Consider the following 18,353-nt stretch of genomic DNA (forward strand, 5'->3'; position numbering starts at 1 on the left):
ATTTACTTTCTTAATACTTTTGTTTTAAACAAAAAATAAATTATTGTAGTTTAATTTTAATACTTAGTTTTTTTCAAGAATCTATATTCATGTTTTGGCTCAAGAGCTGACTGGCAAGTAATTACTACTGCAAGAACTATTAAGCACTGTTGTAGATCAAGTTTACAGCACCTGTTTTGTATATGTAGAACATTTGTTCATACTAATAAATATTTAGGTACAGTCAAATATATACAGTAGAGAATGTAATGGTTCATACAGACAAATGGGCATAGAAACATTTTGGAAACAGTGCGGATCTGTACAGTTTTGGTCGTCTTACCAGGCACAGTTAGATTTTGAAGTTCATAAATCTATGTTTATGAAAAAAAGGGGCCAAAATCCATTTTAACTAATTGCCAGAATTAACCACTTCAGTTTAAAAATTTCTAAAAATCTTATGAAACATTTGTGTAACATTATTTTGAAAGGTTACGTAACATTTCATTTTAATCATCTTTCTCAATAAATTCTAGTGTTAAATTTACTGACATTCCTTTTACATTTTTCCAAAACTTTCTTGATATTTCATGATCAGTGGAGATTGAAATTGATTTTCCTAACATTTGGTTAAAATGGACTTTGGCCCTTTTTATTCCAAACATAGAAATATGAACTTCCAAATCAACCTGTGTGCCTGTAGGTAGAGCAAAAATAAATTTTGCTTTGCAACCACATTTTGGTTATCCCTTGCAGTAAATAGATTCTTCAGACAAAAGTTTTAGATAATATTTAGAATGTTGACAAGTTTAAATGGATTTGCTACTGTGAATTTTTTTGTCTTTAAACCATTCTTGTGACGACCACAATTTTTTTAACGAACTCAATTGAGATTTTCCATCTCATATTTTATGTCTTAGTCTAAAGGTAATTTGTGCTAAATTACCGCAGTTAATGTGTTCATAAAAAGTTACATATGTATAAATATATATAAAACCTTTTGCGTTAGCAATGAACACTAGGTAAACCTTTTCTGGATGTTGCATCATGGTAACAACTGCAATAAGTAGTGTTTCTTCAAAATCTACCTAATACTTATATGTAGACTTAAGTCAGTGATAATGCTGCTTGGTAGTATTGTCAGAAATATAATTTTGGTAGGTATTTTCTGTTTGTATCTAGATGAGGAATCCAAAGTTTTAATTTCCAAATGTAAATTTTAACATAATTGTTGACACTGTAACAGCCATTGAAACTTATTGTTTTAAAATAAAATAAGAGGAAAAATACTATAAGATGTTGACTACGTACATATAAAAATTTAAGTTAGCTGACAGTCCTGATTCAATAACTTTATTGCTTAAATTGTGTTGATGCTTTGGAAGGTTAAAATAACGTACACAGTGTCTGTAAATTAGTTCTTTTGTGGACCTGCTAAGGAAATAGTTAGAAAAACTTTATCCATGAGTGTACATACTAAGATAAAAAATAATGAAACTAAAGCGATGAGAACTCCCACATGTGAGCACATATGCGTGCGTAAGTGCTTAGATGAGGAAATGTGTGTATGTGTGTGTTTTTTTGTGCTTATCTTAAGATGTATACATGAAGTTCTTTAACTGAGAGGATTCCTATATTTGAAAAAATACATCTATACTTGTTTACTTCCTGCAAAATATCTTTGTTTGAAATTTTGACAATATTATGTATTTTAGTTTTAGCAGCTCAATTACTAGGGTAAAATAAGGTGCAATTTTAAAAGAGTAAAATATTAGTACACAAATCTCCTAAACTAAACAATTATGTATTAATTTTTTGGCACAATCTTTTTTTGCATATTACATTTGTCACAATGGATATTTTTCCATCGTACATAACAATCTGTGACAGAATATTCAAAAATTTTACTATATAATTATTTTAAATTCAGGTGTTATAAGTAGTTATCTATCAATGACTACTATACTTACAGCATATGGTATCCTGATAAATTTTTCATACCTACATGCTATATTATCATGTAGTCTTTAACTAACTTATTTAAAAATTTTCAATAAGCCATAAACAATGTTGGATGAAGAAAATCTTAATTTATTCCCAATAGTTAAAACTATACTTAGTATACGCAGATGACAGTTTAGTTATGGGAGGTGAGTATTGAAAGGTGGAGTGTACGGCGCACAGTGCAGACGGATGGAGGAAGCGAAGAGGCGAAGCCGACACGCTTCGAGGGGGACGGAATGCTCGCCCCGGCCAGGGTCTCGCCCGGTGACCCCGGAGACGGTGCAGGAGCTGGTCGCGTACTACGCACACTGGGACCTGGACACCATGGAGCAGCGGGAGAGGATCGCCGTGCTGCGCCGGCTAGAGCGCTACCAGGCGGCCCGACGCAGGGCCGTGCTGCAGATCCTGTGCAGGGACTCGCGGCTGCAGCACGACTGCAGCGTGCGGCAGCTGCAGGCGCTGGGCTTCACGGCCTTCGACCTGGCCGGTCCCGAGCAGCTGCAGTAGCACGGGCCGTCACCCGAGTACTCAAGTGTTCCATGCTCGCAGTGTACACTTGAGTCAGTGTGCATACAAATAAGAAACAGTAAGGAGTGTGAAAAATCTATAAACTCAAAAAATTAATGTTTTGATCACATAAACATGATGACAATAATGTAAGGAAACATATTATTTAAAATATATATATATGAAAACTGAAATAGTAATTCTTTCAAACATAAATATTTATCAAAATAAAATAAATGATTTATGAGAAGGGACTCAATACTTTAGGAAGGGGATCCTTCACAAACACAACCAAAAAGGTTTCTGGTACAACAGAACAATTTTCGTCTTCAACCCTTCTATGTCGGCTGGATAACGTACAGGTCACATCAAGTGGCATGGAGCAAAATGGCGCAGTGGCCAGACACACAGACATGTATTCTGGAGGATCCAGGTTCCAATTTTCATCCAGTCATCCTTATCCTGATGTCTCATAGTGCTCATAGACTTCTGTGATCACTCCAGGCACAGGTACTACTGCCTCCCTCGAGGTTATTTACAAAATTGATTTGTTCAGGATTCAGATGAACAGAGAAAATGGAAGTTGTGCATTAGAGGGAAAACCACATGACACATTAAATTTAAAGAAAGTATGCTGACGCCCTTTTCGCATCTTGCATTTTTGTAGATCGTGAGCTGACATAGTGATGACAGGAAGTTTGAAATAAAATAACAAGATAAGAAGTCTGGTTGGTTGCTCCTATTTACTGACTCAAATAAATGGGAGAACTGAGTTGAGTAATAGATAAATAACAGTAGGTTAATTTCTCTAAAGAAAAAATGTTAATAGTAAAAATAAACTGGCCAGTGAACTTTATTTACTTCATTAGGAATTTACACAATTTTTCTGATTAACATGATTTATTTCAACTTTATGTTTGTTTTATTTAAACATTTTATACTTTCATAAGTTTATTTTACATTGGGTTTTTATATAATTTTGTTAGATCAGTCTCTCTGAACTACTTAGATTTATAATAAAGTGTTTGAGTTCAAATAAAAGAATAGGTTTAGTCCACAATAAAGGAATTGGTTCCTATGTTGCTGAACTTAGCTGAGTATTGCACGCCAGATGATTGTGAGGGTTGGTCCAGGGAGAATGGACGCTAACCAGTGAAATTCACTGATTGGATCCATCAATAAGTGGTCGCGCATCTTTCGAGATATTAGCAAAGAGTGTCAACAGAGTTGTCAGGATAGGTGCTAGATATAGGAACCATTAGTTTGAAGGTGGAACAGTCCCAGACGGGAAAACACACTGTCCACACAAAAACAGGCAGTGATAATTATGTCTCTGTTAGAGAAAAGAAAAATGAATGGAAAAGGACTTTACGAAATAAATTTTGATCAACAGGCAAAGTTAGCTTGGTGGTTCCACTTACCGTGTGGCATTCAGAAACTAGTCCATAGTTATCGAAACAAAACACAAAATTTGGAAAAGATTGAGGCGCAAAACCAGAAAACTCACAAAAAACTACTAGATGACTACCGAAATGAAAGCTGCCAAGAGACTAAATCCCTAAACTATCTTAATTACATACAGTTTAAATTTCAGGCCGCACTCCCGTCCCGAATCCATAGATGTAGACCAGTCGGATCGCACTAGGACCACGGGGGGCTAGAGACCAGGAAGTAACAAAACTCACCCACGGATGGGCTAAAGAAAAGTAGGGGAAGAGGGGGACCGGGTCTGCACGGTGGTGCTGTGTAGCACCCTGTGGCCAAAACCCTAACCACAGACAGTCCAAGCACAGTACAGAGTGCTAGACGGAAAGGGAGGGGGGATACTGGAAAGTGCTGACACCACGAGAAACGGTATTTGCGCAGGCCAGATGCACTGCGCTGTGCGTGCCTGAAAGCACAGGGCACCTGAGCCACGTGTGTGGTGGCACCGATGGGAGCAGGTGCTGAAACAGTGCACAGGGAGGGATAGGGCGTACGTTATCGGACCATGCTGCTTGCACAAGCGTCTGGCCAAGAAGTCCTACTGAAGCCTGAAGGCAGCCGGGCATCCATGCCAGGAAAGAAAACTATCAGTCGAAGACACGAAGAAATTAAAATGAAAAGGTCCCAAGTAAACTATAGAAATGCCCCAAAGAAAATAAAGTAAGGCTTAAGTTAAAGGACCCCATAAGATACAAAAAATAAATAAATAAATAAAATGTGAGCACCATAATACTTGTCAAAAGCCTGAATAAATAATAAGGTACAAATGTGGCAAGAGAATGACTAATTTGCGGCACACACACACACACACTGGCATGATTCCTAACCACAAGCCCTGGTCTGTGTCTAATGACCTTGCTGCAGATAAAATATCATTCATGCTTACCCAGGTCCCACCCAAAGGGCAGGCCACGCAAAGCATTGCCCAAGACGCCACTATGAAAAAATAACTGAAATTTCTAAGAAAAACAATAAGGATACAGTGGCAATATTAGGAAAAAGGAGTGTCCAAACAACACTGTCCAGTGATAGCCTCAAAGAAGAGATAACGTACTTCATCATGCACTTGCTGTCTTCGTGAGAGAATCATTACTAGGGACTTTGAAATCAAGCAACTTGATTTGAAAACGGGTTAAATTTTAAACAACTGTAATATCCCACTATGTCTGTAGTTGGACTAGAATTTGTGTCAGATGCCCCGGTGTGCTATGAGCCAATAGCAAACCAGTCAGGGGCTAAGCCAGGAGGGAGGGGGGGGTTAGGGGTTCAAACCCCCTCCTTAGCACCAAATCTTTAATTAAATTTCTTATTCATCACTGAAACAAATTTCATATTAAAAATTAATAGAATTTTTACCATTACAATATTTAAATTTAAGTACCAAAAACTGCTAAAATATCACTATTTTACACCTTAAAATCCAAATTTTCCCGGGGGGGGGGGGGGGGGGGGAGGGCATGCTTCTTAACACCCCCCATACACAAATCCTGGCTACGCCACTGAAACCAGTAACAACATAAAGACTGAATAACATACTGACGTCCCTCGGCTTCTGGTCCCTATTTCCCTGTTTACTTGAAATTCCTGTTGTGCCCGTACTGCTCTCGTCGGAGAGGTGTGGGTCCAGGCCAACGTGGCCGGGACCGGGGAATACGGGACCTGGAGGGAGAGTGAGGTGAGGAGGAAGAATGGTAGGCAGTTTTTCAAAGGACCACTCGATGTTAACAGTTCCACGAGCCCCTTTTATTGTAATTCTGAGAGCCTGCCGCGGCCTGGCGGATCCGTCGCGGAATGAGCGCCTGTCCCACGAAGACCCGGACTCCCGAAGACCGTTTCGTGCAACCAACTCGTCTCGACACGAACTAGAAATCCTCCCACGTAACAAAGTTCCTGATTGAAAGTTGCTCCACGAAGGCACGTGACACGTACGCGGTTCTCTACGTAACAGACTCGTAACGACGGCGAAAGTTCGGCGGTGCGTAACTACGCTTACGCGTCCTATGATGTTCGACTCGTGACGTAACTCGTAACTCGTACGCTCAATCGTGTGAGCGGCACAGCGAAGGCAGCTCAGCTGCCGCAAAACCCGTACAGTGGCGCTGTCGCCGGACCGCGAGCTCGGTAGACGCGCCTAGCGATCAGCGCGGAGTGGCGTGCACGTCTGCCGCTGAACGAGTCCTGAGCAACACTGCCCTTCCCCGCCCGCCCGCGGGCCGTCACGCGCGGGCTGCGGGGGTGGGAGGAGAAATCGGCCGGCGTGGGAGAGCGCCACCCCTCGCGACGCGGACGAGCGCCAGGCCGCGATTACATATTAACACTGCGAGACATTTGCGAAAATTACAAGATTATTTACACAATAATTAATACATTACAGTTACATTATTTACACACTTACAGAGCCCACTGGCATGCTAGGGCGCACGCGGGCGCGTCCCTGGCCGTTGCACTACACTCGTGGTTCACTGGGGAAACAAGGGAGGACGTTGACGAGGCATAACGGCCTGAAGGAGCCGAGGAGACACTTGGGTCGACGTCAATACAACCCATTGACGTCAGCCGGGGCTTCGCCCCACGAGCCTGATCATCCTCCGTTCCCTTTCCCAACACCTTTCCTACCCGGCATTTGTGTCGTAACGTACGTAGCCGTGTGCGATTCAAACTGCGCGCCACGAACTACAGCAAGAGGGCGCTTAGACGCAGTGCGCCGCACCCCTAAGTATGCTAATTAATATTGTAACCCTTTTTCTTTTATTCTCTTGCCCCAGTGTCTTGTTGCAGTGTAATCATGTGTTTCTCCAGTTTAAATATTACAATTAATTATAAAACTATAGACGTTGCCCGGGCGGACCCGAATAGGCACGGACTTGGACGAGGGTAGAAATGTTTTAGAATAATTCTTAATAACTACGTAAACATTAATGTATTTTAAATTGCCAGTAATTTTTATATAATTACTAATGTAATCTATTATTTACTTAACTTTCGCCGGGGCACGGAATCGCAGAGTGTTGTAACGGTAATTGTGTTCGGCGCGAAGGGCGCCATGTTGCCACCTGCAAGCCATGATCTCATCCCAGTCTCCTTCTACAGCCGGCCGAGAGCGGACGTCTCTGTCGACACCCCGAGGACATCACCGTTGAGTCACTGAGTAATAATTCCATAGTTTAATTTATTCGAATCACTTTCTTTCATCCTCGGGGCCTCTCTCGGTCGGAGAGACTGTTTAAATATTTAATATTAACTCCTCGGAGTTTTTAGAATCATCATCGTAATACGTAACGACTTGGGGCGGCCACGTGCGTGGTTCGCCTCTTCACCTAAGCCGATTCGTGCCTCGGGCGTTTTCTCAGTTATACCAGTGAAGGAACGTGTACGGAAATAAATCGTGAGTACAATAAACCATTTAACTGTGTTACGTGTCTGTGTTCGGGGGACCACGTGGGACCCCAACCTGGTCGGCGGCGTGTGGGACGCCCTGAGAGCCCACTGCGTGGTAGAAGCGTGCCCGACGCTGAGAGCGGGCTTAGGTAGGGTCGAGAGCGGCGCATTTAATATCTAGAGGGCCAAATATCTCGCCGCACACGGGCCACGTAACGCCCTGAGTTAGAGTCTCTCGCCGGGTCCACGTGCCCACTCACGTGGTGGTGCCCACTATTTAATACCGATAATTTCTCCATAACACCGTACGCCCTCACCATTCATTAAAATGCCTCCAAGTCAGTAACCAACAAGATAATGGCTCTATTGTGTACAGGATTGTGGAGTCTAGCCTAAATTCAATTGAACCCACACTCTTCCTCATTCCTGATCTCTATATGATTAAGGTCAAATTGAAATTAATATTCAAGTTTAAACAGTTGTGGGGTGAGGACAAGTGCAAGATACAAGTGCACTAACTAACAGAGATACATAGTCTCAGAATAGACTACTACCATTATTTTATGGAAATGCTGCCCGTTAAAATTGGTTAGTGTTCTAATGTATATTAGATATGTAAGTTTTTTATGAATGACTTGGTATGTGAATATTTAAAACATTATATTTATACTTCAGGGAAGTTAAAATTAAACAATTAAAAAAAAAATGGAGCAACTAATTTACCTGCTCTCAACTCATGCCAATACTTTATACCTCGTATCTCATGAACCCATAATGATCCCTAAATAATATTAATTTCGTGAAATGAGAATGATACAGCTAACTTTTGAGATTTTTTTTTTTAATTTTTAAAATTGTTGGTTTCTGAGAAAACCCAATTTGAAATATTCCATCAAAATTATTTGGTATTTTTTATAAAGCAATCCCTATCACAATGTATGCCATATAGAAGCCCATTAAAAATGCCTACAGTTGAAACCAATTATCACCAATCCTCGATTGACAAGAATTATTGTAAATGAATAACATGCAAAAACTGTGATTTTTTTGCTGATTTTCAAAATAATAATAAAAAACATTAAAATAAAAATATAAAAAAATAATTCCTTATTTTCTTCATGTATGTAAGCTATAAACAAAAAAAAATTTAATCCAAGAGAGTTCAGTAGAATTTGAAATAAAACTGTGCTAATTTGACATGGCATCAGTCTAAGGGCGGGATTCATAGTTGAAGGCTTCTTTGGCGAATAAGTAATACTTTATAAAGTAATGCTTATTCTTCAAGTAGTACTTATTCCAGCAATGAATTCATAAACCTATACTTGACAAAGTAATACTTGAACAAGCACTACTTATTTTGGCCATGCTGTACTTGATGAAGCATCTCAAAATGTAAAGGACGAATTTTGTGTCAACGTAACGCAAGCAAATATACTGCTGTAAATACATAGTTTACCTGTTTGAAAATAAAAATGCCCACGTTTGAAACCATATATGCGATTAAAATAATGAAATTAATATGTAAGATGATATTTATACTTTATTTGTTAGTGAACTTGAATAACATAAAAATGAACATGTATTAAAAATGTAACTACATAAATATGTTTTGAATGTTGTTAAATTATGTTGGCCATCTTGTGTCTGATCTATAAGCGGGTGCAGTTAACCACGTGGTAGCGAAACAACTTTTGTGATGGCTAGTGAAAAAGAAAAGAGAGGAAAACATTATACTGATTCGGAAAGAATTTTGTTTAAGCAGTTGGTCTTAAAATACAAAGCAGTAATTGAAAATAAATCCACGGATGCGATGAGTACACAAGCGAAGAATGCGGCGCACGCGAATATAATAGCTGCAGAAGAGGTTATGTATGTAGCCTGTATTGTTTACAAAACTAAGCGGCAACGATTTGTTTAGTTTCTTTTCCCCAAATTGAATCTGTTTACTCTCTCAATTTTAATTTACTATATGGAAAAATTAACGGGAATTAATACCTTACATAAACTATTCCTTACAACAAACAAATTCGTACCGGTACTTGAGTCACCTAGATAGCCGACTTCATGAAGTATTACTTATATCACATACTTACATACTTATATCAATGAATAAGCATGGCTTATTTGATTATGAATAATTGCAAAACAAGGCAAAATTATTTCATGACTGTGAATTCGTATTAAGCAGTACTTATTTGACGCAGTGCTTCATGAAGTATTACTTGAAGTAGTCCTAATAAGCAGTGCTTTTTTAGTTCGCTATGAATTTAATGCCCTACTTAAGCATGCATCTAAGCAGTACTTTTTTCAAGTATTGCTTATATCACCACTATGAATTCCACCCTAAAACTTGTTAAGAAAATCTTGTAAATATGTTCTTATTTTCAGTATTAATATAAATTTGTATCAAACAAAATTTCTTAAACAGGTAAGTGTAAACAAATTTGTAACCATTTACAGCTGTCGTACTTGGTTGCGTGTGTAATGGCAATAAATATTTTATATCTAGTTTTTTGTTCCTGTTTCTCTCACCATTAGAAATGGCATGCATGTATATATGCAATATTTGTTGTCACATCGCCTCCTTTGCAAATATGTGATTATAGCATAACGTGATATTTGAATGACACATTGTTTCCTTTGCATCAGGCTGTCTCGCTATTGTTATTCTAACATAAATTAAATCCAAGCTATGTTTTGGTCATTGAATAAAGAATACATTTGGTTCTATTGTTGATGGGAAGAATTTTAGTTTTAAGCCTAAAGCATGTTTTCTTCAATACAATTTTCCAAATATAAATAAAAAATTATAATTTTTTGAGCATGATTTACATGAAATGGTAACTTTTGCACAAACCTGATTCAAATTTTCTTAGGTCAGAAAGCTTCAAACTGCCAATCGAAATCCCCCACCCCATAGCTTTAAGCCACAGCCCTGCTATACACACCCTACAGCATCGGTGTCGCTTTACACACCGGCCGACACTGTGAGGTATTTAGGGTGGAGCACCAACAAAAACTTTAATACCTTCAATGAATCAAGGGATTAAGGGATGAAAAGAAAATTGTGTATTTTCTGGAGCATAAGATGAAAATTGTATGCATGTTCGTAAAACTTTTAGCTGTTACTAGGCCTGTGGGAATATCAGTTTCTTTAGTTTGAATCAAATACAAATACCAAAAGAAAAGAATAATAAATTTGAATAGTAAGAATGATAGAATCCCACAGAAATTTTTTTTTTTTCACATCATTTAACAACTTCTGCAAAAAGTGAAAGATTTGTTAGGTTAAGTCAGCTACATTAATTATATGAAAATGTTTGTCAAATATTTAAATCAAGAAATAAAACATTGTGTTTATAATTATGCAGCTAACCTATCTTAACCTAACCCAACCAACCAACCTTTCAATTCAGTTCCTATTAGCTTTTTTTTTTTTTTTTTCCAGAACCTGCTGCTCAACATGTTTATACAGAACATCTTCATCCTCTTTCTTTCCCTCTTCTATAGCCTTTTATGTCTCATCTGTAATTAACCGTCTGCAAAGTTTAAAAGTATTTTTAATGTAGCTAACCTAGCCTAAATTGACCATTTTCAATATTTGATTTCAGTTCTCCAAAACATAAATATGGGCCTACACGGGAAAGCAAAAAATTGTGGTGACCACGTACTGCACAGGTATTGTAATATAAATGGTGATTTCTCAGAAACCAGTAGGAATTTAAAAAGCCTGTTTTCTGGGTAAATAGAAAAATGTTTTTAGTATTAGAAAAAAAATATTTTCCACATGAGAAATTTACCAAGCTAAATATAAAATGAATTGACTAGCTCGAAACTAGTTACTGCCCTTGCATCTATGCTTACAACTTCTGCCACTGTTGGTGGAGTTATATGTCTGTCAAGCTTCACTATTTGGTCTCTTATCGTTTAATGCAAAATTTAAAAGCAAGGTAATTAAAACAGTTCTTTTTTTGTTCACAAAATAGCTAGTTGATAAATTCCAAATGCCTGGTATCAGTTAAATGAGAGAAATTTGTTTTTTATAGCTTCTCTTAACTCACATAATTTCATCTTGAAATGTCACTCGAAAATGTTTATATTGTATGAGAATAAGCAATGTCCAGTTACTTCCATGCCCAGGAATAAGTGGAAAGTCTATGATCCATGTAGTCTTACATGCCAGAAATCTCAGTAAGTGAAACCTTTCAGCTCCATCTGAATACATCAAGAACACGTGGACAACTGCTAGCAGGCACACACCCACATAAGCGCGTGCAATTCAGTGAGTATTAAACAAGTGCATAATTTGTGTGAGTCACAGGTTTTGATGTACCAAAAATATTTTGCGTGTTAGGCATATTTATTAAAAATAATAGGGCAGCAACATTTTTCAGAGCCACTTCCTTCATTGGAGAATGGCTAAACATGACAAGTTTATAAACAATAAATTCCAAAGATGAAGTCGGATAACTACAAAAAACAACCTTAAAAAAAAGTGAGTAAATACATACTTAAAATAAATTTTAGAAAAATAAACATTATGTACCTTGTTCCCCTTGAAATGTGATCTCAAAGTTTCTGCACCAATCAGTGACCGAAAAGCCTTTTGTTGCTTTCAGAGACTGCAAAAGAAACAGAAACAAAAAAGGTCAGTTGTATTTTGACAATGCATTCATTAAGGGTACTTCGACCTGGTAAGGTGTTTGAAATATATAGTTGTACAGAATATGATGGACACCTGAATTCCAAGAAATTTAGCATTGATAAACATTTATCAGAAGTTCTTCAACATGTTCAAAATAGGCATTTTCACATATCTGTATCTTAAAAACTTCCAACAATAAAATTATAGAGACACTACTTTCAGTCAAATCAATACACAAATTAAGGTGAAAATACTCCATGCCCACACACTGCCTTGCGCGTAGAGAGGATTGAGCACTTACATGTGCTCGTGTCAATCTAAACACTTCCTTGTTCTGTTCAACTAACAATACCTCTGGTTAATGTGTTATTGCATCTAATAGTGAATCAGAGGTGTGAAAATGGTTAGACTCAAGGTGATGTTTTCCTAGAATTAAAACATTTTACGTCTACAAACTATTTTCACCAATTAAACAGTACATTAGTATTTAGTGGGCACTGAATTAAGTAAATTTGTCAATATTATATAGCTGAGTGATTCTAGGATCTATGTAGGGTAAAGAAAACTAGAAAATAAAAAACATTTTGCTTCAAACCTAATAATTTTCACACTTCTATGTAAAACAAGCCCTTAGATGTTCTGAAGAAAATAATTCACAGATGGAATAAAATTTATCTGAACTAGATGCACACTTCATCATGTTTCGATCGGCACCAAAGAAAACAGTTTCTAACTCTTAGCTCTTCAAGATCAGAACAATCTGACCCTCAAGTTTCTATTCTGCCCCAGAATGAAACTTTTTCTCAACGTCTAGACCAAGCCGAACAAACAAATGTGTTTACAACCTCTCCCAAGATAACAAAATCCAGTCCAACTGGAAGTCAGCAACAAGTGAAAACGGTAGTCAAGTTTGAAGCTCTGAAGTTTGAAGATCTAATTAGGAAGGTTGAATTGCTTTGTATCATGATGGATGACTTGAGAAGTGTTAATGTGGTTCTGAAAACAATGCTTATTGACTCGCGCTACAAAATGGCAGAAATAAAAAAAGAACTCCTTCAAATTAAGCAAAGTTTACTATCTAATAATGAAACTGATAAATCTTATAGACAAGCTTTAATTAAATCCATAGTGCCAAGAAGACTGAACATGAACGTGAATGTGTCGCAACTCGCAACTTTGGGTGTCTCGGGGTAACGGTAGTCTGTCTCGTGACCTACATTTGACACAGCAGGATAAGTGCAGTGTCACAAGCAGCAAAATCTCCACCCAACATCCTAATGAAGATGGATTCACAATTGTGTAACATGCACATAATCTAAGCTGAACAAGATCGTAAAAAGGTGCCCATGCAAGCGGGCATATGGAACATCTGTACTCTTAAAACAGCCAAAAAGAAAAGAAAAGGAAAAAAAAACACACAAACACACACATTTTATTACTCGTTTTGATATGTCAGTCCAGAATCATGAGATTGTAGATTATATTTCTAGTGAGATTAACTTATCCCATGTTAAAGTAGACAAACTTAGAACAAAATTCAATTAGTATGCTTCCTTCACATTTTTGTTCTTGAAGAGGACTTCAATAGAATCAACAACATAGTTTTTGGCCTAATTGGTGCTTAATTAGCCAGCTTTAGGGCAATTACATCCAAAATAAATTGCTGGCAATAAGTCAACATCTGGAAATCTTTGTGATACAGGTAGGGCCAGTTCCAAACCTGCGCCAGCCTGAACAACCGCTTTGACCTCTTCCCAGGTGCCTGGAGGAGCACAGTAATCTACCTCTGTGATTGCTAACCATAAGGAGTGGGAATTATTTTATCAAAATGTCAGAGGCCTAAGAATTAATCTACCAATTTCTTTGAAAATCTTGTCAATTGCCATCATGATATTATTTGCCTTACTGAAACGTGGTTCAATGAATTTAGAATAAAATCGCACTACTTTACTGATCAATATATCATTTTTCGAAATGATATAAATGTGTTATTTACATCGAAAGAAAGTGGTAGTGGTGTCTTAACAGCAGTCAACATATACAGCCTATACACACTCTTGATTACTCTGGTATTGAAGGTGTTTGGTTAAAAATTAATCTCTTTCTAAGTAAATTTTTTATTCTCAGCAATATTTATTTAACTCCTCAAATATCTAATTATTATTTTTTCTATTTTGAGGTTTTAGAAGAAAAACTCGCTTCACATCAAGATTATTTAGTGATTCTCGGTGACTTTTGATTTAGTGATTCTCTGTGACTTTGATGTGCCTGGTGTCGACTGGACAGACAATCAAGCCACCAACAATTTACAAACACAAATCAAAAACAAAGCACATCATTGATCAATTTTATCTCTAGTTTTGGTTTATTGCCATACAACAAAACCTTATCATCTAGAAATCTTTTAGACCTCTGTTTTACCAATATTTCTCAATGTCTTATAACAAAGGCAGATACAGCACTTGTTAAAAAAGACATTTATCATCCTTTATCATGTTAACATTTAATAATTACCCTCATTTCATTAATTCTTCCATTGTTTTAAAGTCATATGAAAATGGTGGCTATCTTGGCCTGTACAACAGTATTAGAAAACACAATTGGTCTAATTTTTAAAAATCTCATGATGTCTATTACCTTGTAGATGAATTAAATACTTGTTTATGTAATAATATTTATGCCTTTATCCCCAACATCATAAAAAAAGTTTCTAGTTACCCTTCTTGGTTTTCAAAATATCTAATTGAAGATTTAAAAACAAGTAAACTTTTTCATAAACAATAAAATTCATTTTTCCCAGAAACGGATCAAATTTCTTATCAAACGAGATAAAATCAATTGGACTAGATATACTAACAATATCATTAAGAACAATCCAAAGAAGTTCTGGCATTTTGTAAATAAATGAAAAATGGTTATCATGAAAAACACTCATTAGAAGTGAATGATAGTATATCAAGTGATCCAATCATATTTAAAATGTATTTGCTAAGTACTTTTCAAGTGTTTATGTGTTCCCAAACAACACTTACCATATCCCATCTAATTTATTGTATGACACTTTGGGGCATCAAGACTTAAAACCTTCCATGTCTACTGGTCCTGAAGTAACACCCAATTTCATGTTGAAAGGCTGTTCTCACTCACTAGTATCTAACTATTTGAACTCACTTATTTAATATTTGTCTACAAGCTCAAGTTTTTCCAAAAAAATGTAAAATTGCCAGTCATTCCAATTCATAAAAGTGGTTCTAAATTAAAAGTATCTAACTATCAACCAATATCTCTTATAAATGGTTTTTCTAAAATTTTTGAAAAAAAAAAAAAAAAATTTCAAAATTATTAATTTCCCACCAAAAAAAATAGATTGTCTAATAGCCAACATGGTTTCAGATCTAGAATGTCCACAACCACCAATTTAATTATCTTTTTTAACCCCATCTATAACGAAGTCACTAACAGGGGTCAGGTTGACGCCTGCTACTTTGATCTAGCTAAAGGTTTTGATACTGTCAATCACCTAATATTACTATACTAGTTAAATTATCCAATTTTGGTTTTTATGATAATTTTGTTAATTGGTTTCCCAGTTACCTTAATAAAATAAGTTTTTATGTCACTATTAATAACTGTAACTCAACAAATTTTGATGTTAACTCTGGTGTCCCTCAGGGTGGTACATTGTCACCCTTACTCTTCAAATTATTAATTGATGATATCACTCAGGCTCTGATGCACTCTACTGGGGTATTGTTTGCAGATGACTTCAAAATTTGTACAAATAATTACCACTCTTGATGATTGCTCATTGTTTCAATCTGACATCAATGTAATTAATCTTTGGTGTAATTCAAATCTAGTTCTTTTTAACTATGACAAAATTAAATAATACCCTTTATTAGAAATATCTTCCCATTAAATATGATTGTAAATTAGAAAATACTTTAATTCCAGTAACAACCAATTTAAAAGACCTTGGAATTATTATAGATTCTAAATTAATTTTTTTCATCAGCATGTAGGTTACTTAACCTCTAGCTCCCATAGAATACCTAATGAAATATGTCACTTTCAACGCAACAAATTCTGATTCTATCTTATCTTTTTTCCTAGCACTTATTAGATCTTAAGTTGATTACTGTTCAATAATATGGAACAACATTAATTCATTTGATAACAAAAAATAGACAATATTCAAAATAAATCAATCAAACTTTTTATTCTAAAACATTTTACTCCACCTAAATTAACTTCTCTTTCTGACCAGCGAGACTATCTGGACTTACTCTTAGTAAAAAACTGTTATAGTTTTAAAATTAATTGTAAATATGTCCTGGATAACACTGGTATAAGAATTCCCCCAATTTCATAGTCATCTAAAATCTACTTTATGAACAATTAACAAAACCCATTACTTATATTATTTTTAAATTAGTCAAGAACTACAATAAATTTGATTGAAATTTATCAACTTGTAAATAAAACTAAAAAATAATTTATTTCTGATATCAATTACCCATTTTCAACAAACCAGTTACAAATATTCAATAGCTATTGTTCATTTACTTAATTTTTATATTTTAATATCTCACAATAATAAGTATATACTATATTGATATAATGAACACACTATGTACTATAAAATGTGTAAATGTCTGTTTTCATTGTTTATCCCAATTGTTCCTATAGTGTATGATTGTTTATTGTGTCCACATCTGTGTACATTGTTATTTGTGTCTTGTTTGATTGTATCTTATTTCATGTTGTAATTGCTTTCCTGTGTTGTTTTTGTTCTTGTATCTACGTGCACACCCTAACAACATCCTTATGGGTGTTGGTGTGTGTGTCACAACTGCAAAAATAAATAAATAAATTTAAAAAAAACACAGTCTGTATGAAAATAAATGGAATGTAATGCAGAATGTCAATACAGTAAAGTCTTGTCAAGTTGAATACCCGTACCCAACAACTTGGATCACGGGATAACAATAACCAATTTAGAAGAACAAAGATATCTTGTAGAATAATCAAAATGTTAAAATGTACAAATAAAAGTTTCAAAACTTAAAAACATTTTTTGCACCTGGATTACAAACAGATCTAGCTTTAATTAGCTACACTAATGCAGCAGAAGACTATGAATTTTTTTTCCCAATAAATATAAGTACTTAAACATGATTCGTTCTATATAAAAGACAACATTAAAACATCGCCAATTCTAGTTTTTCTATATACTGTGTTTAACCCAGTTTTTAACTATTTGGGATCTGCTCTGAAAAACATAAATCAATCTTGATGAGTTTCTATCATACTCGTTATAACTACAGCATTGACCAAACTTTCCATGTAGCACGTTTTTTAATGTTTCTCTGGTGTTGAGTGATGACAAGCGGCACTGCCACTCACTGAACTAACCAGCCAGAAGCTAGGTGGAGAGGAGGGGGGAGGGGAGGGGAGTGGAGTGTTCACGACCAGCTCCAAGTCACGGCCAGTTGGGCCGCAGTGACACATCCTGCAAGTACGTTCCAACAGTCCGCAGTACATGTGCTGTGCGTCCTACGTAACTTCTGGTGTTGTAGCTTGATGCACAAGAGGCTACAATAATGCATCATGATAAATCCCTCTCAACTTATAACTAATAATATCCCCTTAATACAAGGAGTTCTAGATGACCTTTGTAGGCTTTACTTATGGCCATTGTCCGAGTTCACTTGGTTTAACGGTTCAGCGTCACTAAGTTTAGAACTGCCAGTTTGGATACATTTTTTTCCAATACAGTTGCACCACAAACAGATCACTACACTATCTTGCAGCCTCAAGCACACATTTTAAGCAATCATCTGCTTCATATCAGCAAAGTGTGAAAACTGCCACAAATTCAGAATATTTAAGTTTAAGCAAGTTTAATTGATTACTCTAACCTTTGAGCTGATTATTATTATGCTTCAGAATGTATTCAATGAAATATGCAAAATTGTTGTTAAACCCTCTAACAACTCTTTACCGGCCAGTTGCCAAGTATTTTATTACATTACTTATATTGCAACTACAACATTTTAAAAGTCTTAAATACCAACTTTAGCATATTCATTGCCAATATAAAATACATCAGTAAGATTAAGAGCAATTCTATAACATATATTATAACAGCCAGGTCATAATTACATAAATTTAATATTTCTTTACTACACCTACGTACATATCGAGTAATATTTTTAAACATGTTGCTGCCACCCAGTAATGTGTCATCACGTGTCACCCCTTCCAGTGATCCATACAGTGTTGTGTGTTTTTAGTGTGGTGTATAGATGTGTCCCCACAAGGTCATGCCTCCAGAAAGTTTAGTAAATTATGT

The 18,353-nt window shown here is 36.1% G+C and overlaps 2 protein-coding genes across 5 annotated transcripts in view; one reads left to right on the plus strand and one right to left on the minus strand.

The window, feature by feature from the left end:
• Positions 1 to 2,684, plus strand: LOC134531179 (uncharacterized). Its single transcript, XM_063366815.1, has 2 exons — positions 1 to 217; positions 2,164 to 2,684. Exon 2 carries the CDS (start codon positions 2,173 to 2,175, stop codon positions 2,488 to 2,490), a length of 318 nt encoding a protein of 105 aa, XP_063222885.1. The 5' UTR covers positions 1 to 217; positions 2,164 to 2,172; the 3' UTR covers positions 2,491 to 2,684.
• LOC134531178 (apoptosis-resistant E3 ubiquitin protein ligase 1) overlaps positions 1 to 18,353 on the minus strand; it is a 404,465-nt gene that overhangs the window by 87,851 nt on the left and 298,261 nt on the right. For all 4 annotated transcript variants that reach the window (XM_063366812.1, XM_063366811.1, XM_063366814.1 and 1 more), the window contains exon 11: positions 11,900 to 11,975. In XM_063366812.1, coding sequence (XP_063222882.1) covers positions 11,900 to 11,975 — 76 coding nt within the window. The remainder of the gene's footprint in view (positions 1 to 11,899; positions 11,976 to 18,353) is intronic.

Source organism: Bacillus rossius, chromosome 3 (assembly GCF_032445375.1).
Source record: "Bacillus rossius redtenbacheri isolate Brsri chromosome 3, Brsri_v3, whole genome shotgun sequence".
In the NCBI taxonomy this organism is placed as follows: domain Eukaryota; kingdom Metazoa; phylum Arthropoda; class Insecta; order Phasmatodea; family Bacillidae; genus Bacillus; species Bacillus rossius.